Source organism: Hoplias malabaricus, chromosome X2 (assembly GCF_029633855.1).
Source record: "Hoplias malabaricus isolate fHopMal1 chromosome X2, fHopMal1.hap1, whole genome shotgun sequence".
NCBI classification, from domain to species: domain Eukaryota; kingdom Metazoa; phylum Chordata; class Actinopteri; order Characiformes; family Erythrinidae; genus Hoplias; species Hoplias malabaricus.
The window spans coordinates 20,587,728-20,613,720 of NC_089819.1; the positions used below are offsets into that span (position 1 = coordinate 20,587,728).

Below are 25,993 nucleotides of genomic sequence, written 5' to 3' on the forward strand. Positions count from 1 at the left end.
TTATCCATTGCTTCACACCCCTCGAAACCTTTAACAGGCTCATCAACCCCTCTCACCCCACACTGGCCACCCACTCACACACAATAAGCATTAATACACAATAAGCGGACACTACACTATGTACCGTGGGCAGACTTGGGCTGTAATCTGTGGGCGGTACCACTTCCTGGTTGTACTTGTGTTTTTAATTGGGCTAATGTGGTAATTTACAGCAACTCAGTTCAGATTACAAGCATAATGCATCTGTGACAAGTTCAATTAACGAACAGATTCTTTCTCCAACATGCTGGTCAGTCAGCCGTAAACAAACCTGTCCAATCTGATGGTTTTCACCTCATCTCCAGGAATTTAGTTTCAGCTTCAGTCTTTGTGTGCATGTACAGGTGCAGATTGTGTGTAATTTGGCTTTAGTAAAGTGCCATGACACCATGGGATATTATGTTTTATTTTGTCAGCAACTACAGTGTAGATAAAAATCAGCAGAAGATGCCTTACTAACTCATAGTCTACAAAACATGTCATTAAACAATTAGGAAATCTACTGATAGAACATATATAAATGGTTAAAAAATTTAGCACAGATCAAAAACAAGTTAATAATAATAATAAAAATAACATGGACAGCACTTAGCAATGCCTTAGATCAATGATTTATTTTACTGTCATCAATTTAATAAGATCAGAACCTTCCAAAAAACAATACTCCCATCAGAAATATTATATATTACCATTTTACTCATATAAGTTGTCTACCCAAATGTTCTAAATGACTACATTACACACACATACACAAAATCACATATGCACATTTGCATATGCAGTCACACAGTTCAAGGACCTGGAGGTTGTGGGTTCAATGCCCTCTCCGGGTGACTGTCTGTGAGGAGTGTGGTGTGTTCTCCCTGTGTTTGCATGGGTTTCCTCCGGGTGCTCCGGTTTCCTCCCACAGTCCAAAAACACGCGTTGGTAGGTGGATTGGCGACTCAAAAATGTCTGTAGGTGTGAGTGTGTGAGTGAATGTGTGTGTGTGTATTGCCCTGTGAAGGACTGACGCCCCCTCCAGGGTGTATTCCGGCCTTGTGCCCAATGATTCCAGGTAGGCTCTGGACCCACCGTGACCCTGAATTGGATAAGCGCTTAAAGATAATGAATGAATGGATCGCTTTAAATCTATGTATATTTATGTATGTTTGTATATAGGTGTAAAAAACAAATAAACCAATAAAGACAATGAAAAAAGACAAACAAACAAACCCCACAATATATTATTAGACCAGGTTAACTCACACACGTTTGCATTGAATTTGCATAACTGCTCTGTCCCGCTGTGTAATATGCTGCCCTCAATGTTGCCTTTTTACAAGGAATATTTATTTATAAATTTATACATATACATTTATTTATTACAAGTAAATTACTTCTTAGCTAATATAAGCTGTGATGACTTCTCTGTCGTACCGTATGAACAAAGGTTTAATATATTTAAATATTAAATGATTTCCTGGTGACACAGTGGTGCAGCAGGTAGTGCTGCAGTCACACAGCTCCAGGGACCTGGAGGTTATGGGTTCGATTCCCGCTCCGTGTGACTGTCTGTGAGAAGTTGGTGTGTTCTCCCTGTGTCTGTGTGGGTTTACCCCCACAGTCCAAAAACACACGTTGGTAGGTGGATGTCCGTAGGTGTGAGTGAATGTGTGTGTGTGTCTGTGTTGGCCTGTGAAGGACTGGCGCCCCCTCCAGGGTGTATTCTTGCCTTGCGCCCAATGATTCCAGGTAGGCTCTGGGCCCACCACGACCCTGAACTGGATAAGCACTTACAGATAATGAATGATTTCCTGTTACTGAAAATGTAAATCAGTGGGGTTATCTAGCTGTGCAGCGAGGTAATGTGGGATGCATAGTAAAAAACTTCCTGTTGGATTTCATTGTTCCTGTTGTCAGGTCATGTGTGAAACACTTACAGGAACACTGGGTAATGTGATGGACATGAAAATTAAAGTATGTTCTGATATACAGTAATGAATTGAATTTAGCAGAATTGGTCGCTACCTCCATTTGATTTCAGAGTGCCCCCCCATCCCCCCCTCTCTCCAAACACCTCCTGGGCTCAGGATTTTGCTTCTGCAACTGCCTCGGCTGCAGCCTTTTTTGCCTGCCAATACTCAGCCATAGAATCAGGAGCTTCTTGACGGCTTCTCTCATCCTTCCCTGAGCCTTGTCCACGACTATATGCAGTCACCTCCACAAGGGAGGTCTGGAACAAGGTCCACTGAGAGTCTGTGTTGCCTGCCTCAGCCTGGAATGTATGAGAAGTCCTCTCTGAGGTGATAAAGTACACAGTCAAAACTGGAATGCAGTCTATATGTGGTAGAGGATTACAATAGAAAATGAAATATTAACACTGATCAGCTATAACATTATGACCACCTCCTTGTTTCTACACTCACTCTCCATAGACACAGGAGCAGTGACCACATAGTTCTATAATTATAGGCTAATCCCTCTGTTGCTCTGCATACTTTGTTTGCCCCCTTTCATCCTGTTCTTCAATCTTCAGGACCCCCACAGGACCATCACACAACACAGTAGGTATACATTGGTTGGTGGATCATTGTGGTAGTGGTGTGCTAGTGTGTTTTTTTAAACCCCTCAGTATCACTGCTGGACTACGAACAGTCCAGCAACCAAAAGTATCCAGCCACTGGTCTTTTGACCACTGACGATAAACTAAAGCAATTGGTCAGACAGTGGGAGAGCACAGCACGGAAAGTGAGGCATGTTTGAGCAATGCTAGCACTGTGTTGCTGTGCCAAAATACTCTTATCTACAAAAGGGGGCACTGCAGAAACAATTGGATAGAAAATGATCAATACAAAGTGTGCAGCCACTGATGAACTACTGTGTCTGACTTTACATCTTTAAGGTGGACCAACAAAGTAGGTGTGTCCAGTAGAGGACAGTATTTAATAACTGCTGTGTCCAAACCAGTCATACCAACGCAACACACACACCAACAGCTGATGTCACTACAGCAGTGAGAATGACCCACCAGTCAAATATGTGGTTGTATGTGGAATTGTTACTATTAATGAACTCTTCTATTGTGTTAGCCAGATTTTGTACTGCATTAAACAGGGTCCTACCTTATTTGTGACAAAGGAACCACCATCTAATCTCAGCCAGAGTAGAGTCTGATACTTTCAGTGCGTTAAACTGGCCTCAGTCAGGATTCTGCTAGTTGAATTCTGATTGGCTATCCGCCTCCTTCTACACGACATACCAGAATAGCATATTTGTGATAGGTTCTTTTGTGTCAAATTTCTTTTTCCTTCAGTAGTAAGAATCCTTAGAAAAGCAACAAAGAAACATACACATTTAAAGTGAAATTTATATAAGAACAATGCAGTTCAAATTGTGTCCCCCTAAATATGATGTACGTCTAGTGAATTGTTGGATTGCAGGTGATATTACATAACCTTATACATAGACACAGATTCATTTCAACACATAACTTTATTACTCTCACAAAATTAAGCTTTTTCTGTGTTTCTTTGCTCACAACTCATACACACAACCTAATACATAGTAGTAGTGTTACATTCTCATCTTTTCACCCAATAACTGTTTTCTGACTGTCGCCCTCTAGAGGGACGCGATAACTTCGGACTGAGCACAAAAGTGTTTTGCACAAACATGCAGGATTGCTTCAGATGTGGAAGAATGTTGGCTTGTTATTGAAACACTTGCAGATGAAAGAGTTACTGCTCTGTGAATTAAATACGTCCTTTTCCCATTTGCATCCATCAAACACAACACATATTCTGTCTGAACACAATGACCTGCATCATATATATTTATGTATATTTACAATTTTTTACAGATGCCCCACAAACGAACACATATGTACTGTACAAAAACATAAGCGCGCACACACACACACACATATACAGACACACAGTAGCCTACAGATATATTGCGGTTCTGCAACTGAAAACCAAAAAAATCGAGACTATTCTTTAAATTTTGCCTTTTATAACATGAAAAGGAAATGTTGACTAATGTAACTTTTCTACCATGATCTGTTTTCTGTGGTACACCTCTAGTTCAGGCTGCATAGCTCTGCTGAAGCTGAGACAGCAGGAATCACTTTTTATTGGAGGCCTAATCAATAAATAAATAAATAAATAAAGCTACAAGAAACTTTGCATTATTATGTATTCAATTCATGAATTTTTAGCAACAAAATATTTAGAATCACCTCAAAGAACTGCTCTTCAGAATAGTATTCACTGTAATCTCTAAACATCTGATGTTATTTAATACTGACATTAATGACAAAATGCGACACATACCAACATCTAGCCGCAGAAATAGGGCACAAGTGATTGCACAGATATATAAACAAACTAGCAGAAGAAAAAAAAGAGTCATAGACTCTTATAATATAACAATAAAGAGTGAACAGAAACAGAACATCAGGCTCAGTTTGGGAATTAACACAAAGAAAAACATCGCACATCGAATGAATCATCACCTCAGGTGTACATTAACATTAACAAAGAAATACAGGACAAAATGGCCATACCTAAAGATATTACAATAACAAACACTCTAAAATGGATTAACAAAAAATTACATGCCAAATGAATCATTGCCTGATGTCTTCCAAGGTTGTTTTTTTATTTATTTATTTTATTTATTTTTTTTTTTTTTAGAAATGTTGACAGTACTTTAAGCCCAACCTAAGTGTCATCAACAGAGCACCCAATGTGTGTGTCATTCTGTAGTCAGCCTCTCCTCATATTTGGAATTTTGTCTGGATAATTTTCTCTATGAGAAAAATTCATGTAAAATTCACCTTCCTCAAGCCCTGTACTAAACAATCAAATCAATGAATCCCAACCCGAGATGTTAATGAATCCTCTGAATCCACTTCCATACAACATGCAATATAACATTCCAGCGTTTAAATATCAAAGCATGACAACTATTAAGCTGTAACACAGGTATGTACTAACATCAGCTACCCCAGCTTTAGCCTATTACTACCAAAGCAAATTACCTGCCATATTTGTCTAATTTTTCTGGTTTGCCAAGAGAGGGTTGCCAGTATATTGATGTCCCCTCAGCTAGCAGCAGTGTTACCTTGCATGTAATAACTATTCTAACTAACCATTCTAAGATTGATAAGATTGATAAGACCCCCCCCCCACCCCACTGTGCAATAACATCAGCAAGTTTTGAAAACCCATAAAAATACCCATATTTTTCTCATAGAGAAAAGCAGCTTAGACATTTGTTCTTTTTCTTTTTGAACATTAAAGCAACTACAGAATGAGGGCACAACTTCACAGGTCTATAAGCAGCTGCTTGACCCTACAGTAGCTCTCAGCAAACTACAAGGGTCATGGTATTAATGAACCTAACAAACTGCAGGTAAACTCTATGAACTCGTGCTTGTTAGATGTACCACGTTTCTTCTGCCAACTGGAAGGGCCATCTGTTTGAGGCAGCCTTTCTAAACCTTCCAGTCCCCAAAATCTTTCATCATTCTTCAGCCTGTCAACAAAGCCAGTATGGGCCTGCAGCCATGGCGTGTTAAAATAGGGCTATTTCACCAAGCACAGAGCTGTGTACCTAAATTCTCTATGAGAAGACAGAAGGTAATAACATACACTACACTTACCCACGTCAGGTTAACAAAAGCTTCGCCTCCTGCCCATAGGTGATAATTGTCTTACAAAGGAGAGGCACGGTTTAAAAAGGCCATCGGTAATTCCAGACAATTCGTTAAGCATGTATGGATATGTCTGGTAAAGATGTGGTGAATGGCTTATTTTAACAACTTACACACACACACACACACACACACACAACCACACACACACAATGAGTACACAATGTCCATAAATATCTTCACTATAATCCTGCATCCAATGTACTGGACAGTAATACAAAAAATGGCAACAGAGCAGGGGTTTTTTTTCTATTCCCATCTGCAAGTCAATTATTACCACTGAAAAGTCAATCTTTTCAGGGGGCTGCATATGGCATTTGATATGTACATGTACAAAGGCTACTGCAGTGCAGGGTGGTATCAAAATATATGGGATATCTTTTCTTTAAACGTTTCTTTGACAAATTATCCAATTAAACTGTTAAAAATAGACAGCTGTTGAGCTGGGAAGAGATCAGTAAATCATAAGTTACACTTCCTAAAGACTACTTAAAAGCGTAGTCCAATGTTTTCCCTGAAAGAGGAGTTAAAGGAATATTTTCATCATGAGATCTTCATTCATGGTAGCAATGGTTTATATTTTAATCATGCTACATAGCTAGGCAGATGAAGTGTTAAGAGTCTTGCCCAAGGACTCTTTGTGTATTACTAATGTGTTTCTGCCCAAGCTGCAGACTGAACCCTAATTTGCCATGTGGAGAGCAGTGGTATTGTCCACTATGCTGCCATCTGAATGTAAGAGGAAAATAAAAGCAAAAATCTGTTTAAGACGTCTGACTTTCGGCAAATGTGGAGCTTTTAAAAGCAACTTTTTGTTCCTATGGCAGCTTAATTTAAATGCACATACTTTACAAAGAAAGAAAAACACCAGTCAATTCTAAAACTTCTACAAATATGATTGGACTACCCCTTTAATATTAATGGCCCGGCCTGCACACATTAACTTATTACATTTTGAACTGTACGGCTAATGTACAATCAAAAGAAAAACAAAAAACTTGAGTATGTTCTCCTCTCAGCTAGTCTACCTGACCTGTATGAAGCTGTAGCAGAACAGCTGGGCTACAGCTGTGCCACTCTCCTAGTCTTTCTGATCATCCTGCTCCTCAGTGGGTTTCCAGGAGGTTCACTCAGCTCATTAACTCTAGGAGCTCGAGTTTGTTTTTCAAGCTTCTTAATAAGGGACATGAATATTTACAGCCATATCAATGCCAAGGCTTAACTCCAGCACGCCAGCATAATGCGTACGACTTTCAGACAGGCTCTTTTTAATACTAACGAGATAAGAGGAGGGATGCAAGACAGTAAATTAATCAGCTGTAGGGTTTTAGAAAACAGCTTCACAAGAAGCAAAACAGCTGTCTTTGGCTTTCCCTCCTTTAGAAACATTAGTGTGTCTCATTTTAACTGCAGTAGTCATTGACTGAAACTTTACAGTTCTAGAAACATGGCTTTATGTTTTAAGTCATGTCATACAGATATTCGCCTAATACTCTTTACAGAAACCATATTGCTCAGTCATGGTTCTATCGCACTTAGATCTTAAATGAAAATAAATGGCTTGAACAATATGTGAAATGGTTGGACGGGAGATCCATGGGATAACTTAAGCCATTGACCGGCGACTGTATGGCTGTATGACAACATCTACATCAAGACGTTGGACCGTGTGTCCGGTAGCCGCAGTCCCACCAGACCTCCACCCACCAGCACAGAGGATGCCAGAAGAATGGGGATAGCTTTAGTGATGCTGACCAGAGAGCCAAAGATCAGATTCCCCATCACTGCTGCAAATTTACACAAGGCATTGCAGAAGCCAAAGCCAGTCCCTCTAAAAAATGACAAGAGATAAAACAGTTTTCATTTAATACGAAGAATACACTTACCTCATATTATCATAGCACAATTTGATAACGATTTTTCATGTATCATTAAAACTCACATCTCACTACAATTTAATATTATAATATTGTACATATAAGTATTTATAGGTATAAACCAAAACCATGGATTGTAATGGTAATAGCTATCCACACACTGCTCAAATATAGATGATAGCAAATGATCCACCAGCCTTTTTGTGATTTCAACTGAGTCATCTATTGTAAAAGTTTCAAATAATGTAAAGAGCACTTGATGTGTTAAAATAAAAAACAGGAAAAATGGAGGAACATGATTTTTTTTGCATAGTGAAAATGTGAATGTGTCTATTTATGTGTATGTGTGTGTATTCAATGCTGACCTTCTGTCTGTGGGATATAGCTCTACAGTTACTACATCCAGTGAGTTCCAGGCAGAGATACTCAGGCCATTGTAAAGACACAGCATCCCAATCATCATGGCTTCACTGGTGCCAAACCACAAGAAGAAACAGCTGATTCCAGACAGGACCATTGAGAACCCTGAAAATACACAAACACATGGTCTATAAACATGGCTGAACTTTGCTTCATGGATGCCAGTGGTCATTGATTGCATTTGTCTCCCTCTGTCGCCACAATATTACACTTGTAGGCCTTGTGATATATTATGTCATATAACACATGCTTGACAAAATATATGGAACACATTAAGACAGTTTTTATCTTACCTAACATAGATAAGCGCCCTATTTTATCCATGAGGAGAGCAGACACTATATTCCCTGGTAGAACAGCCAATGTTCCCAGGAAGTTCACAAAGTAAACCCAGTAAGCACTGTAGTCATCATCAAATGTCATCTGGCAACCCGTTTTGTTGTGATGGAATGAACTGTTTAAGACTTTTGTGTTAATCAGTTTGGAGTCATCAATATCTGTTTGTGAAAAGGAATATAAATGATGAGATCATGTGAATTCAAATTCAGTTCTGGGGATTTCAAATGTTAGATACAAATCATAAACATAATAACCAGGAACAAAACCACCTTATCTCCAAACAGAACTTAAAAAGGATATTCTTCTTTAAGGGAAATTTTATGCAGGGAATATTTATTCCAAGTACATTTTGGATACTTAATTTTTTGCCTTGACAGTGTCAATATTATGGTTAACATCAGCATTGTATATTTAGATATTTAGTAAAATAATCACTAATAAGCTTATTTTAAAGGACATCCAGGGTTTGGATGGGTACTGTTCCTATAAATGGTCAGTTTTGAAATGTGTAATTGATATAAAGACTTTAAGCATGCAGTTTGTTTACCAGTGTTGTAGAAGAAAGCATCAACAATAGTGGAGTTTCGAAAGAAGGAGCCCACCGAGGTCACATCTTCAAAGTAGCAATTTTGAAATGATGTGTTGATGAAGGTGACTGACTTAAATTTCATATTCACAAATCTAAAAAAATAAAGTTATTTAAGACAAGAGCCTTATAGACAATGAACAGGAAAATAAAATAAACAACAGGATTACACTGTGGCATTATGTCAAAGATGATATTGGAAGAATATGAAATACTGATAATATAGCTCATATGCCTTATGATATTCAGGTGAAATATGTTATCACAATAACTTCTTCAGATTTCATCCCTATATAACTTTCATAAGCAATATTTCAGCTAAACACTTGCATAGCAATAATGACTACTTTTTTCTCTGTGTGAACTTTGAGGAATACCTGTCATTGATGAACACACCATTGGTGTGTATCTGGTTCTCTAATGTGAAGTTGAATGTGAAGTCCTCAGTGAGCTCATTGTTATGCCGCTGCACTTTAGAAGCATACTCATCAGCCTGGAGGTGTTTGATGACATCAGGGAACCACACAGACAAACCGTAGTACCTGCATGTTTACAGAAGTAGAAGTGCAGTAGTGCTATTTTTCTTAATTTTCTAAAATCTGACACTTTACACATTTGTATATCATTAAAACGCTCATCTCAACGTAAATGTATAGTGGAGTTAAGGCATTATGAGCAGAGAAAGAAGCAACATTCAGCTCTCTGTGCTGTTCTCAAGGTTGCTGGGCTGACTTGTCAAACATGGAGAACACTAAGCGCGCATGAAATGCTCCAACAGGACTCTGATTCTCCTGAGTTAGTGACTCCTCTCCCTGCGGATGTGACGTGATGGTGCACTGGGAAATACTGCTCTTGCTTTTCTAACTCTCCTCTACAGATAAATTCCTGCTTTACTCACCGCTGTGTGGCATATTGCATTCTGGGACAGTGGATTTACATGTTCCACCTTAAATTCTGTTGTAGTTACACATTATTTAATGCACAAGCCTGAAGTTAGCATCTTATTCCCCAGTTTTGTATTCAGATTTCCCATTCCACTTTTAAAAGGTGCTCTAAATTAAACCTGTAAAGTGTTTTATTTAGACATGCCTTTCTCAGCATTAAAAGCAAGACTGAAGCTATAGTATCTTATAGTATCTTTCCAATTGCACCTTAAAAGCTGCACTAAATCAAACTTGTAACATTACAGTCGCGTCATGTTGTTTCTTTTCAATCCTGGGTGTTTACACTGCACTTTTTTAATATCTCTGTATTATTTCAGTTCATCAGTGTTACAAAACAATGTTCAGTAGCACCATTTAAGGTGGAATTGGAAATTGAATGAGATGTTAACTACTACAATGAGGGAGAGCTTGAGTTCACTGCTGCTTAGATCACCAAGGTTATTCATTTATTCATTCATTCCTTCATTATCTGTAACCACTTATCCAGTTCAGGGTCGCGATGGGTCCAGTGCCTACCCGGAATCACTGGGCACAAAGCAGGAACACACCCTGGAGAGGGCATGGTTCATTCAGTCCTGTTTTCACATACTCCGGACCTCTTGGAGCCTAGTTTTTCTATTCTCCAGGTCCAGGAAGAATGTCTGTTTTTATCGCCTACAAGCCAGTGAGGAGAGCTCCCTCACACCAGTGAGAAGAATTCTCTCATACTGGCTAACCATGTTCACACAGGCCAGTGCAGATGTCTCAGTCACACTGTCTGCACTAACCATAGACTTCTATATTCTGTGTTGATGTGTCCTGTTTGTGTTAGTTTGTGGACACTTGTAAGCTCTTTGGGTGATGAAAAAGCACCAAGTAATTGTTTATTTTTTACAATGTTCCATGTCAGTTTTAATAAGTCATATGGATGATAATGTTATCTTTACAGATATTAGGAATTTGTTGCTAATGTTATATGCTCTCTGAAGCCGGTGGAGTTGAAGCAGGAGAGATGGCGCCATGGCTGAATTCATGGGTTACAGCTGACATTACAGTACAGAGTACTCAAAAACAACCTGTGATATTTAAATTGTTTTAATTGTTTTAGTTTTTTAGATATTAAAATGAAAGAAATATAAGTATGTATCCCTGACCCATTTATACACACCACGTTTTTAAACTGAGCTCTGTTCAGCTGTGCCAGTCAGTAGCGGTATACTCCCTACATAGTGCACATCCAACCCGGTCTCGTGACATAGTCACATATATAGGAGACTGCAATTCATGACATAGTCGCATATTTTCGACATTTTATGCGACAATGTCACAATTACAAGTGTATGTGTAATTACCATACCCTCATATCAGTGCCCCGTGTTATGCGACAGTTACACGAAAACTCTTCCTCAGTAAGGCGTCATTACCATCCGTTAGTACCACTGTCTTATTTTTATTTAAGGAAAATATAACCTTACTAATTCATTATTTGCTAAAATATCGACGCAAATAATGGCTAGAGAAACGTCCTTTTCAGTATTAACCTTTTGAAAATTAGTCAAAATAACGTTAAGTGAAAGAAATGTTCTTGTTAGAGTTAAAGCTAAAGTAGGACACCAATAATAAACATTGCTTAGGAGAATTATAATAAGTAAATACTTTATGCCTTTGTTGGAATAACATGTTGTGTAATTCGCATTATGCCTTTTTCTATGTTATGAGTAATGACGCCTGTAATGAGGAAGAGTTTTCATGTTACTGTCGTATAGTGTTTGTTTGGTAATTACCCATACACTTATGATTGTGATATTGTCGCATAAAATGCTGAAAATATGCGACTATATCACAGATTGCAGTCTCCTACACATGTGACTATATCTATATGTGAGTAGGTGTGAGACTGGGTTGTCACAGATAATAAACGAGTAATATTACACACCATAATTAGAAGCTAACCTGAACCTTATAACTCAATAAAAATAATTGTCAATATACATTGCACTACATGAGTACACGAAAAGTTTTGCTTTGTTTGTAGGTGTTCTAAAACTCGCTTCAGCGCAGTTAGAGGAGGAATGTATGAGATACATTTATCTGTCTGTCCCATTCATTTACATAGATGCTGCACTCAGACAGCCGATCACCAATATGGCGTCCATGCCAAAAACATTACATTACTGTAACCAATTAATAATCGTTTAGGTTTGGCTCTGAGACGTTAGTGCGACCAGTGGTGACAAGATCTCGAATTGTGCACCTTTAAAGTCTAAACTTTCCAACAATGTATTAGTGTTAAACAACACCCAGTCAGGTAACGTTAAACAATTTTAGAAAATTATCTAAACATATTATCGATGGAATCTGTTTGAAATTTGGAGGGTCATTTTTAAGGGATTTTCTGAGGTGTATTACTTGTTGATGTTTTGTCATTTTAATTATACAGGTCATGTATGTAATTAAAACGTTTCCAGGGTTATGAAATCATAGAATTATAAAAAAATATTTTCAGCTCAACATAAAAGTACTTAAAAATTCAAAACAGTCTGAAGAAGACATGCAATAATTTGGGTATGCAGTTAACATAATGCTAAATGTAGAAGGAAAAGCTGTTTGCTTGTAGTTCCAGTGCAAAACAAATTAAGCACATTTCATTTAAACTGCATTAATTCATTCATACTACAAGCCTTAACTACACTACTAAACTGCAAAGATTTTATGGCTGATTTTATGACCAAAGCAATCTGTGAGATGTGACTGTTTGTCATAATTCTGATTTGTTATATAAAATAAAGTGTGGTATTTTGATTTGTGTAAATCTTATAGAAAAAAAAGGCTTACCCGAATGACAGTGTGAACCACACAATGGCCAGCTTTACAGTGTTATCTTTCACTGGATAAATGAAACACCTCATAAGAGTCAACCAGATCTGGGAGAGAAAACATTTTTGTAAATATTGTGTAAGTATTTTTACTAAAATACATCGAGATATTTATAGCATTTCAAGTCAAGAGACAGCAAACCTCACCCCATAAAGTTCAGTCTTTACACGGAAAATAACTTTGGACACAGCATTACCGGACCCTGTTTGCATTTCCACGAACTCATCGATCTGCTTTGGAATCTTGATCCTATTCACCTGTGCACAGCAAAATGTAACTTTTTTAAGGTTTTATTTCATATCTCAGTCTCATAAAACTGTCCAAATATTCCAACAGATTGTACAGTACGTATAGCAATAGCCTACAACAACAAAACCTATTAAAATTCAGTGATGCATGAAGGACTCGATTTTAATATATTTTGGAAAATAAGACCACGTAGAAGCCGGGGGCACAGTAAGAAATCTGTGAGTAACATAAATGAGTGAAACTTAATAACACACAGCTGGTGTGAATGTCAAGTCTTAATGCAGGCTGTCATTTTCCACTACATGATGCTCAGTATGTGTTTGTATGAAAGACACAAAGCTGTCCCACAAGGCTAGATAAAATTTGTAGCAACAAGACCACTGGCAGTCCTCCGAATATTCAGACAGCACGGTTGGGATAAACCTCTTCATAGAATAACAAGGTTTGACAGACTAAATTTGCAATAGTTAAAATGACACCTTAGCAAGTGAAAAGCATCTAAAGATCTATCTACCTATCTATCTATCTATTCATCCATCCAGCCTGGATGTTGATGTGCAGAGGACCTACTCTGTAAAGCAAAAACTGGTTACATCTGGAATTACAAATCAAATACATTTTTCACCTCATATGAGTTGCTCCTTACAAAAATAAAAAAAAAGTAAAAATTTTATTTCTGCTCTGTAAAAAAAAATTGAATGCTCCTTTTATTCTGTAAAACTGTCTTGGTCCACTGGTGAACTAACTTTAATAAATAATTCATTCATTCATCTTCTTTTTTCTTGTCCATTTCAAGCTCCCGGTGCCAATAAATAATGTGGCCTTTAATTTAATAATTTAGCATTTATTCAAAAATAATTGACCATTTTATATAGGAATAAATTTACTTAAAATCTGTAATATTCTAATTCATCTTATCAGGGCACATACTAGATTTTGGATGTTTTTCCTGAAAAAAAAATATATATATATGATTTTCTGCAATGTGGTGCTGAGCTCACAGTGAAGACTTTCTCGGGTTGTCCTCTCGCTCTCATGTTGGTGTCGTGGATCTGTTTGAGGATCATCCAGGCTTCATCGTGCTTCCCCACCTGAGGAGAGAGGGAAAATCCGCAGGGATTAAAGAGCTGGATGACAACCGCCCACCTGCCATGCTTCATATGTCTTGAAGAAAGTCACGACTCGCATGAGGTATTCTCCTTAAAGCGAGTCATTTCTATTTGTACGGCAATTCATTTAACCCTCATTCATAACATCTAAATAGTGCATTGAATTTAATTTCAATGAAGCAAATAAATGGTAATACATCCAGTGAAAAACAAGCACGGTGTCAGTTTAACCCATGAATATGTTATGGTATGATCAAATTACTGCAGTCTGAATGTGGAGATTCAATCACACTGGTTTTAAAAGGTTAATTATAATGTTCATATATTAGGTATACGAAAATATTGGTCCTGGTCCTGGTGGGCTACTGCCCTGCACACTTGAGAGATTCCCCTGATCCCAACATCCATCATGTGATGGCATGAGGAAAACACTACAACATGCAAGGAAGATGCCCAACAGGTTTTTGTTTTCGACTCATTACTTTTAGAAGAACATTTCTCAATCATATTGAATTAAATCATATTGAGCTGTGAGATATAACAATGCACCAGACTGTTCCCATTGGTTTAAAACTTTCTTACCTCCAGGTAAAATCTGGGACTTTCAGGCATGAATGTGAGGGCCACCACAGAGCAGACACACGGCAAAGCGCACACCACCACAAACACTCTCCAGCTGTGAAACTGATATGCTGAACCCATACTGAAACTCCATCCTGAAGAAAACACAACACAGCAGAAATAAGCATAAATCATTTTATGTAAATCATGTAAATCGTGTATTTATTTACAACACCCCTGGATCTAAGCGCTTTTAATACAATCATTAGGCAAAACTTGCTCTTTATGATAAATATGATTCTGATTACTCATATTAATATTAGTAGGTATTTTTTCTTATTTTTTACAGGTCATTGCTTTGTTAACCAAGGACTGTATTTGTTGGATCTGGTGAAATTTTTTACTGGAATGCATGACAGAACCTGTTGTTATGGAACAGGATTGTAATCCACTCCACATTTACAAGTATCAATATTGAGATTAGAGCTGTATATTGAAAACGTGTTTAAAAATCATATCATTGCTATAGAAACATTTTATATTGCTATATATATTGATACTGAATTATTGTCCAGCCCTAATAAGGATATAGATGAGAAGGATGTAAAAGGAAAGGCTAAGTGTAAAAATGTGACCTCATGCTTAGTATATTTCAGCTATAGGTAGCCAGCTTTTAAAGCAAGATATCTCATTAAAACACAGCTTAATTAATATTTTCCACTCTGCATATAGCAGCAAAGAGGGAACATTCAGCAGGAGGTGAACAAGGACAGGTTAATGGGATGTGTTTTTGAATTAGATGAACACCATTTTTCTTGCTCCCACTGATTCATTAGCTAAGCAGAGTGTGTTTCTCATTAATCTTCAGGATCCCGTATTTCAACATATGCTCACATACGAGACCAGCAGCTGACGTATATTATTACTCCATTTTTTTCCAGATTTAAATTTTTCTATTTAATTTGAACACATCAGCTGCTCTTTACAGTCAGTGAAAATGGCATGATAGGTGTAGCCATAGAACAAAATATATATCCATGAAGTGAGAGAGTAAAAATATTTTGAAATATCATGACAAATATCTCAGCAGAAATATGACAAAATGGCTTAGAATTAAATCTCAATTTTAAAGCTATATTCAGTTACATTACATTTTGATTGTTTGTAATCTCACTTATTATCTGTAACTGCTTATCCAGTTCAGGGTCGCAGTGGGTCCAGAGCCTACCTGGAATCATTGGGCGCAAGGCGGGTGTGTGTGTTGCCCTGTGAAGGACTGGCGCCCCCTCCAGGGTGTATTCCCGCTTTGTTTGTAATATTATTTTTAAGTGACAACTTAAAACATTCCTCTTTAAAAGAGTTTATAATTAGTCAGATGTCCTCTGTTACTATCATTTATTTATTTTATTTAGTCTAATTTTATTTCTTATTATTAGATTTTATTTTTTAATTCTATTATCTATTATTCCTATGAAGCTCTTTTTTATATTTTATTTTAAATTATGATTATTTCACTATTTTTTATGGTTTTACTTGTTTTTTTTTCCTTTGATTTGAGTGATCTGCTTTGTCTTTCATTATGTTCTGATCTTGTACTTGTAATTCTTAATATCTTTAAAATTAGTTGTATTTACTTTTATTTTATTTTATTTTATTTTATTTATGTATTTACAGATTTTACATATCCACTGTCATTTTGTTTTCACTTTCTATTCTAATTCTGTACTGTAAAACACACTGAGCTGCATTTCTATTGTATGGAAAGTGCTATATAAATACAGTTTATTATTAATATTATTATTATTATTATTATATTATGAAATAATAAGAATTCGCAAGAACTCATCAGATATCTGTAAGGCATTTACCAACAGGGGGCACAATAAGCACAAGGCATGATCCAGAGGAAAAAGACTCCACTCTTCACTGTGTATTGTCTAAACACAAAATTGTTGAATAATCCAGTGCTCTACTGCACTAAAAATTACATGCCACAGAAGCAGCAAAATTTATTAAACTGTAATAATCAATAGAGATCAAGAGTATTACACAGATATTTACATAAATCAGGTGGTCAGAAATATAATACGCCAGTTAAAGGATCCATCTCCTGCTTTTTGGCATCTTGTAATGTATGTAAATTTCCTTATGTTGCATGCTCAGCCTATGCTGTGCCAGCACGCCCTCTAATTTATAATATCTCCTATGATAAACCATACCATCATATAACATCTTTAATCAATCCAGTACAATATCCAGCCATGTAAAAAAGAACATGAAAATATAAGACAAAACTGGGAACTTGTTGGTTATTTTATTGCACTTTTCTACTGATAACTGTCACCTGTAAATATGGTCTTAACAGAAACATCCAAGAATAGAACTGGCCAAGCTGGTATAATATGTTATTTATTCAATCGAGCATAATATCCTGCCATTAAACATAAATTTCCACCAAAACAAAAGCAATAAACGCGCCCTCAATGTGCTTTCAGTTTCATCAATTGATAACTTCATTGTTCTCTTTGTGAATCTTTTTTGTTTCTCCCACGCAGTATGTAACCTCCCACCACAAATTCTTTCTCTAGGCACCAGCTGAGAACAACATTTTTTATTTTGGAAAAATCCAAGGAATAATCCGGTGATGTGTGGGAGGCGAGGGGGAGGATTCTGGAGGTGGGTGGAGGGAGGAGGGTTGTTAATGTAAGGAAATGACAGCTTTGAATAAATCCAATGACATATTCAAATAAGGCTTTGATAAAGACAGCCGATTATACATGGATGCCTGGATTAAAGTGTGTGCTGAAAAGACATGGAGGGGGAGATTGCTGATGGGACTGTTTAAGCCTGATAGTAAAGAATATGCACCTCAAGAGCATGTGGGCTGTAAGACAGCCGTGTTAAAGATATGTGAATTTAAGAGTTGTGTAAAAGTATGTGAGAGGATGTGTGTGTGTGTGGTGTCCTGAACACTGTGTAACGAGCGTGAAGGTTTTTTTCTAAAGTGATATCATCATGCAGCGTGTTTGCATGCTATTTTATGATAAATCGTTACAGGATTTCTGCTGATTCATATGAACGTGATGTGAATTTATAATGATACCAATATGCCATCTCAATTAAACCAACTAATCCAAAAAAATGGTTTTTATATTTGAGAGAAATTCCACTTTTAGCTACACAAAAGGGCAAAAACACATGGGAGATATTACAATGACATATAGGAAATGCCATTACAATAAATCAGAATAATGATTCATACATATAGATAGAGATTTAATGGAAGTTTATAGAAAAGGATGTTTTGACACATTCCTATTGGTCCAATCTATTTGGTTTTTTTCACACACTGGAAAGTATAGCTGGTGATTACAAATGACATCAAACATAAAAAGCTTCAATGTAGTGGTTTTGTTCTGACAGCACTACTATTGCTAAAGTAAAGGAAAGTCTGAATGTCACATGGGGCATACGAATGGTTTCATGTCCTTACATTGTACAGAAACAAGTATGTGTGTCTTCTTGATACCTTACTCTGTGTAATACAGGTAGTGTTTGGCTCACAGGGAACTAGCGCTGCTGTAATTGCCTTCTGTGTGAGGCAGTGGCAGCCAGACCCAGAGGGTTCATGTTTCGCCCATGTCATTGGAAATCTCATTATGTGGATTATGTACATAATTGACTGAAAGTACGTATGACTGAGTCAGCAGCAGCTGGAATACCTGCACTTTTTTTTTAACGCTCATGTACATCTGAGAGCCAGTGCCACTGCCAGAGCTACTGACGCTGGAAGAAGGGATTAAATCTGACTCATACACACGCCAACACATACATGTATATGTGGGTATAAAACCACAAAAGAATGCATTTAGGAAGGCACGCGAGCAGAAAACCCCTCACATAAGGAGCACAAGCACACTTCAAAATACCACATCTCTCAAAAACTGTCATAGAGAGCTGCTGAAGAATAGACCAACATTAAAAAGCAGTTAACAGAAAAAAGCTGCATGTGTCGTGACTGCTAAAAATGACAGGAGCATGCATTTGCTCAGAAAACCCAAAAAAACCCTCCCTCCCCAAACCCGTTTAATGTGAAATCAATGAACAGCAGCTTGCACCTCCACCTCTGCCTGCAGCTGAATGTGATTGATCTTTTGCAGGAAAGTATTTTCTATTTTTTTTTTAATGTACAGATGATTTTTAATATTATTCTCTGCCTTTTTTGGTTGTGCGAATGTTTGATCATCAAAATGAGGTGTGGATGTACGTGTACATGTCAACAGTAGTTGACTGGAAGGTTGGAGGGGGGCAAAAAGAACCAAAATTAATCTTTTTTCCTCGCTCAGAAATCCTTCTTAATACCAGGCTTTCACTCAGACATAGATTTGGTTAATCACAATGAGAACACAAAGTTCTATATATAGCAGTGCATGCATTTGTACAGGAGCAGAGTTTAAGTAAAAAATTAATTAAAATTCTAATATCATTTTGCCTTACCTCAAACATAGCTAAGGATATGTGTGGCATCTGAAATTAGACTTGTTTTGCATTGCACGGGGCTAACAACTAATGGAAGCACTCCATTTAAATACAGGGGGCACAAATCTTGTTCTTCTGATCAAACACATTCAATACAGCTTAGCTGGTACCTGCCAGGTTTATTTGGTATGCTAGAGCAGCTGAATCACTAAACTGAATCACTAAACACTGACTCTCCAGGACTGGAGTTTCCACTCCTGCTACACTACTTTTGTGTATTCATCCAAAAAAATGTGGCTATAAGCATAAAGATTTTGGACACCTAAGATGTTGAAGGAGCACATTCACAGTAACTGGGAAAACTGTGCAATCTGAGTTTTGGCTAAACCATCATATCAAGCTTTAGTAGGTAGAATCACTGCAGAGCTGCTGGCAGCTCCCTGTAGCTCATGAGAAGCGAGGAAGCAGTGGGAAGGATCTAATGAAGTGTTTAAGACAAATGAAGTGGTGAGCGCATCTTCATGCATCACCCAGTGACACCCACTCCCCTCCTCTCACTCTCCTTCCCCACCCTCTTTCTTCCTTATAGTCTGTAGCTCGGAGGGCCTCTCTGTTGTTACTCAGCTTCTAGCTATCACTGCCTTTCGGGAGATCTTCAAACCAAGCACAGCGTTCAGTAGCATGCTGAGCACGTAGCCACACTCTAAGAGGGAGTAATGGAGAGGGAGAAAGAACCATGAGTGCAAGTGAAAGAGAGAGAGAGAGAGTCAAGCATGATAGGAGATGTTAAAAAAAAGGTATGAATGAAAGAGAGTGGGGATATACAGAAGAGAAGACAAAGGAATATGAGTGTCCTGCACTGATAGAGAGAAAGAGAGTCAGTGAGAGAGAGAGAGTTTGACCAACCTTGACAAAAAAAAAAACTCTGTCACCTCCTCTTTACTGAGCTCTGGGTCATTTACCATTGATTACCATCACGCTCACGGTGAAAGACGCAGCCTGACATATTTAAAAGGGTAGTTTGGCTTAAATTTAATGCTAAATTAAATTGCATTGTATTTCAAAACGGCAGTGTTTTTCCAAGTGTTTAAGCAGTATGTCACTTTTCTCCATCTGCTGGGGCACTGTGACCAAAACATTTTCTTGGCTAAGGTATATGCTTCCTAGTATAATCTCTTGACTTTAAGCACATACATTTCAGTTCTACACACAAGACTCTTGAAATCCAGGCACAGCTTGCAAGGTCCACTCCTGATTATGTGACAACAATCAAGCATAATTCTAGGTGCTTTCCAAATAAGCTTATTTTACTCTCTGCAATAAGTACTCTAAAAACTGAAAGTTGTTCGGAGCAATATTAGAACATTACTCATAGTACAGCAAGCATTTGTGTCAACACAGCTTTTGTTTTTAAGTGGTTTAAAAGTTGGAAGTATTTTAAAAATGTATTAATTATTAATTGACACTTGCATCCTTAGATTTGAGTCATGACATGAACTAACAAAGTAAAACAAGTCAATCAATCATTTACACAGTTTTGTTTTAGCCAGAGGGACATGCATTACGCAGACTGCAAGCCTAATGGCATCTATAAAGCTTATGGCATATAAAAAAAGTAGAGATTGTACATATGTGCTACAATGATTTTGTGTATACAATGTACTTATGTCTGTATATTAGCCATATAAGGTAATTAACAATATAAATACATCTAATAAATGTTTAAACCTCAGTCACCAAACGTTTTTATATCACTGGTGTAGTGTACATTTCATGTTTTCAAAAAACTGCTTTAAAGGCTAGGTACCAGAGATATGAAAGTGTCAAACAAATAAATACAGTGTAATTTGAGTTCCTAACTTGTGTTTATTGATAGTCAGAAAACTTGTTATTTTTTACTAATTCAAGGAATAAGGTTTAAAAGACCGTTGGTCCCCCCTCCCCTCCAACGGTGTTGGGATACTCTAATAGGCGTCTTGCCTGTGACATAGATGGTGGACAACAACTCTAGAAGTTGCACTTAATTTAATGCAAAATGACGAAAAGGTGTGTTGTTTTTGGCTGCAATCATTCAATGTACAGTGGGACATCTGTGCACAAATGGCCCAAAGATCCCAAAATATCCAGAAAATGGACTAAATTTGTCAACTTTAAACGGGCACTTTGCAAAGGACCATCCGCTCACTCCGTTATCTGTAGCTCATTTCACTGGCGCTTTTCCAACAATATGGGCATGTAAGGACACCAACGAAAGGTGTTCAAGAGCCTCTGTAACATGGAGGTAAACAGGGTAAGGACACTCACTTCGCCTGTTTTAGTTGGTGTTAGTTAACATTAGCTTGACTTGCTAAACTCGGTGGCTCAGATTATACTCGGCTACGTAGCTGCATTACGGAGGTTTATAGTGTCGGATGAATTCGAGTTCGACTTCGATCACATTTACAAGAATAACGGTACCTCTAAATTTGAGTTTAGCTTATTGCTAGGCTATTGTCATGAATAATGTTGGTTATTTAGCTAGCTAGATACTGTCATAACTGTCGGTCATAACGGTGTTTTACCGCGACGTTGTTCAGCTGTTGTCCACCAGTGACGTCATGGTTGCGTTCAAGAATTTCCGTAGCGAGCTCGGGTTTTTACGTCAATTTAATAAAATTGTCAATTAAGCTGCTATTTTCATTTTAAATCATACTTATATATGTCAGTAACTAAAATAATGTGAAATATTCATGGAGGTCCATTAAATGGTGCGTAGCCTTTAAGTCACTGACACCCCATGTATCTGTGTGCGATTTGGACTAACTGTGGGTCATTCATAAATCACATTCTGCCTGCACATTGTCTCACATGGCAAGGAGAAAAAGCTCATTACACTCCAATCACAGTGAACCACAAAAAATGAGGAAAAACACAGAATGCTGTGACACTAAAGCCATTCCATTCAAGCTGCGAGGCTGCTTCTTTCATGTCCAACCTACCATCCCCCCTCCCCCCTGTTTCTTTACTGATGAGTGCAGCTTATTTCCAGCATTGAGGTCCTCATAAATCATGAAGCCCTGCCTCCCCCCAAAGAACACCTTCATCCTTTAAATATCCCTGCAGTGTGCTCCATACACATTAATCACTTAACCTAAAGCTCCGCGGCATTACACACGCTTAAACTCATCACTGCCAGCATCTCGTGTAGCTGCTAACCTGACCTATGCCAGGTTCATTGTTTTTCTGACGTTCTTTTCCTCCACGACTGAATTTTGTGGTTGATGACAATGTTCTCTAAAGTGTTATGTTCATAATGTGTCCTTATTTGACAGACGCTATGGATCTGATTGGTCATAGCATTTGGGAGCAACATCATTACTTCGTTCAGCTTTTTTAAATGCACCACTCATGGAAACAAATGTTCTATTTTTGTTTCACTGGAAATTACCATGACACTCCAAAGCAGCTGTATAAAAGTTGAGCATGCTCAATGCCAAGTGTGGGCTAGAAGTAGGTCTGTCATAATAAATTACTATATCCATTTATGGTACAATATACAGATATTGCCTTAATAATTTTTTGCTGACCTCACTATTACCCATTGTTTTAACTTGTGTGTTTGTTTACATAAGAATGAACATCAGTAATATTTTAGCCAGTTGTCTATGCTCTCTCTATTCTGGGGCCATTATGTCAATTTACATGTAAAACAGTTGTTTTATTTTAATTATGTTTTATTTATTTAGTATTTTTAAACTTGTCAACAGCTGTATATTTGTTAAAAATCCACTGGTATAAAATGACAATAATATAATTTATCACGTTTTTTTTCTGGGACAATGTACAGACCACAAAAAAGGCTATTGTGTCAGGCCAAGATAGAGGGGTGTTGGGTATCTTCCAGTACCTATGGAATGATTAAAATGGTGTTTGTGATCCATATCTAATCAACCAGCATCAGCAGCTGACCTCACTAACACGTTGATGGCTGAATGTTATCAAATCCACACAGACATGTTCCAGCACCTATTCTTAAACCTTCCCGATTAGAAGCTGTTACTGCAGCAAAAGGAAACAAACTCCCTATTAATGTCCATCATTTCAGAAGAAACTTTAGCATCTTTGTTATGCGCACCCTAATGAATAAAAACAAACCTGAAAAGTATTTTTTTGCCTGATACTGAATGAGCCCTCTTTGCTTACCGTAGTGAGGTATGATAGCCCAGGCCATGGCTGAAGCATAGATCTCTCCAATCATCCAAAACATACAGAGCCAGCTTAGGTGTTCCCCTCGTTTTTCCCTCGCCAACACCTCCGCAAAATAAGAGAAAACAATGGGTACTGCTCCACCAATCCTATAGCAGATAAACAAAAAGGAAAAAGAAACTCAATGAAAACACAGGTCTGCAGCTGGAATGATTAACTAATAAATTCAAAATCAACATATTCAGCAAAATGTCAAGGGTCCAAAGTGTAACTGCAATGTCTAGGCTCAATAAATTTGATCTTATCTTAGTGTCTTTTATCTTATTTATATTTTAGTTATATCTTCAGGTACTTTAGTCAGTCATTGTTAAAAAACAGAGAAACTTAACTATTTTTATTGTGTTTATTCTGTTTATAAATAAACGTTTTAATATATTTACAACTGTAAAACAACAAAACATCACTACTGAAACGTATATGTCGCATACTTTTTTACAAGTCATCTGTATCTAAAATGTTTTCAAAGATACACCAAAAATCTCATCATCCTGAAGACAAGTGCTTTAAACAGAGAAGCCAGTGGCAGTGTGTAGCCATGACAGAAGCTGTGGGACTCAAGACAGCAGCACTGCAGTGGCTATCGATCTGCAAAGATGTAATGTATTGTCTGTCCGAAAAAGACTATTATCTAAAGCAAAGAGGAGGCGTTTTCACTTAGAACAGAGTTGATAGAAGATCCCTACTGGATCATTTCTCATGACAACATCCAGATACTTTTGTTCAAACAGAAACAGACAATGCTAATTAGCATATCTCTAGGTTAATTACCTATGTGTTGTGTGTGTTTTTATGACTTTATGCTGTCAATTGTCTCATTTAAAATCATCATACTAATTTTCACCACCAGCTAAATTTAAACCAGCTGTCCTTTATGTTTAATGGTTACTGTACCAGCAAAAAAACTGTTATGTCTGTTAATGTACATGATACTTAAGATTTTTTATTCTTTCTCTTATAACAGAATCCTTCTGAGGTGACGTCTCATCCAGCCAAAGCTGGGAGTAACAGAGCATAGTTAACCTCACATTCTGGGTGTGTTGGATGGCCCTCTCCCTCCATCACTCAACATGACACTAGCCAACATGGTCATCTGTTAGCTAACATAACAGATTTGAAGCTGTTATACTTCTCCTCCAGTTGTTTTGAGCTATCCCGTCATGTCATACAAGGGGCTATTCAAAAAGAAGGGACTGATTTTACATGTCTCAGAGGAAATACGTTCTGTCTTCACCCTGGAAGCTTGGTAGTGTCATGTGATTTGGGAAGATCTAACTAGTAGGTTGAAATTGCGATTTATTTTCTATAAATGAAGTTATTATAGGAAATTTATAATTCAGGCAATTATTTGTGGGTCTTGTTATGTAAACAAGACCATTTGGTTGCCTTTGATTTGTCTAGCCCTGTTATGTAAGATTTAAAATTTATTAAGGCATTGTTTTTGAAAATGTAGGTTTTAGTTAAAACTGCAGCTTACGCAAATTTAAAATTACAATATTCCAAATTGTGATTTTGATTGTATCAGCAACATGCTATAAATATTTATTAGCTGCCAGTTGTTTACTAATTCAACTGAGGGAAATTCACTAAATTGTATAAAGATGAGGCAAGATCCACTTCCAAAATTCCTACATGAATCAACCACAGATGACTGCTTGTCTCATTTAACAGTGATCATCCCTGCATGCACCAAAAAAAGACACTTTCTCTTACACTTTGCGGAAAATAAGTGCCGCTCCATTAAGATCAAGCTGAAGAGAAGTGTGTGTAATGAAAGGGATATTGAAGAGTGGGTGAGTGTAGAGGGAGTAAAGAAGAAGACTCACCCAAAGCCTGCTATGGTACGACAAAAAAGGAACAAGCCATAGCTTTGCACGAAGGAGGAGAGGAAGGCAAAGAAGCCGTTGATGGACATGCATATGAGTAGACACTGTCGCCGGCCCACCTTGTCCGACATGCCCCCCCAGAAGAAGGCCCCCACCATCATCCCTAGGTACACAATGCTACCTATGGGCCAGGAAGTAAGAAAGGGAGAGAGAGAGAGGGAGAGAGAGAGAGGAAAAGAGAGAGAGAGAAAAAGGAAAGGAAAAGAGATAGAGTTTATAACCAGAGACAGAAGCTACAGGCGCCGCAGGCAGAGGGGAAGTATACATGAAGAAAAGAAATGATACTCAAGAAGCAGTAGAGCATTGGGAAGTGTGTGTATTTATCTTTCCTTATTCCATTCTTTGTGGACTGCTCAAAAAGCCTTGAAATTACAACAACAATGCAGTTTTAAAATGTCAGAATGTATTACCACATTGCCAACTGAAAATGTTATTTAACCTGATATAAAATGATTGTAGAATAAACACTTATGCCTTTACAAATAGCATCACATTGCAGCTTTTTACACACACCAAATGAACACATCAAAGCCTTATAAATGTCAGTAATATTACAATGATTTCCGCATGATTCATTTTGTAAGGGGCTCTTAAATATTTTACACTAATATCTTTAATACAGCACAAAAGATCTACACACTATTCTGCCAAAATATCTACTCATATTTGTTTTTCAATTTAAAGTTATAGTGATATAATCATTGCTGA

At 37.4% G+C, this 25,993-nt stretch overlaps 1 protein-coding gene across 5 annotated transcripts in view; it reads right to left on the reverse strand.

The window, feature by feature from the left end:
• Positions 1-2,114: 2,114 nt before the first annotated feature.
• Positions 2,115-25,993, reverse strand: part of LOC136676546 (synaptic vesicle glycoprotein 2C-like) — a 41,986-nt gene continuing 18,107 nt past the window's right edge. For 3 of the 5 annotated variants that reach the window (XR_010796301.1, XR_010796304.1, XR_010796302.1), the window contains 13 exons: positions 25,226-25,406; positions 23,340-23,491; positions 14,700-14,833; positions 14,010-14,099; positions 12,906-13,016; positions 12,718-12,806; positions 9,337-9,501; positions 8,921-9,054; positions 8,328-8,531; positions 7,980-8,139; positions 6,771-7,568; positions 3,144-3,267; positions 2,115-2,319 (listed from right to left, as the gene is read on the reverse strand). Coding sequence is in view for 1 of the 5 variants with exons in the window: in XM_066653639.1 (XP_066509736.1) it covers positions 7,385-7,568; positions 7,980-8,139; positions 8,328-8,531; positions 8,921-9,054; positions 9,337-9,501; positions 12,718-12,806; positions 12,906-13,016; positions 14,010-14,099; positions 14,700-14,833; positions 23,340-23,491; positions 25,226-25,406 (1,604 nt within the window). In the remaining 4 variants the exon portion in view is untranslated. Of the gene's footprint in view, positions 2,320-3,143; positions 3,268-3,422; positions 7,569-7,979; positions 8,140-8,327; positions 8,532-8,920; positions 9,055-9,336; positions 9,502-12,717; positions 12,807-12,905; positions 13,017-14,009; positions 14,100-14,699; positions 14,834-23,339; positions 23,492-25,225; positions 25,407-25,993 lie in introns of those variants that run through there. The other 2 variants (XR_010796303.1, XM_066653639.1) reach the window with 2 other exon arrangements.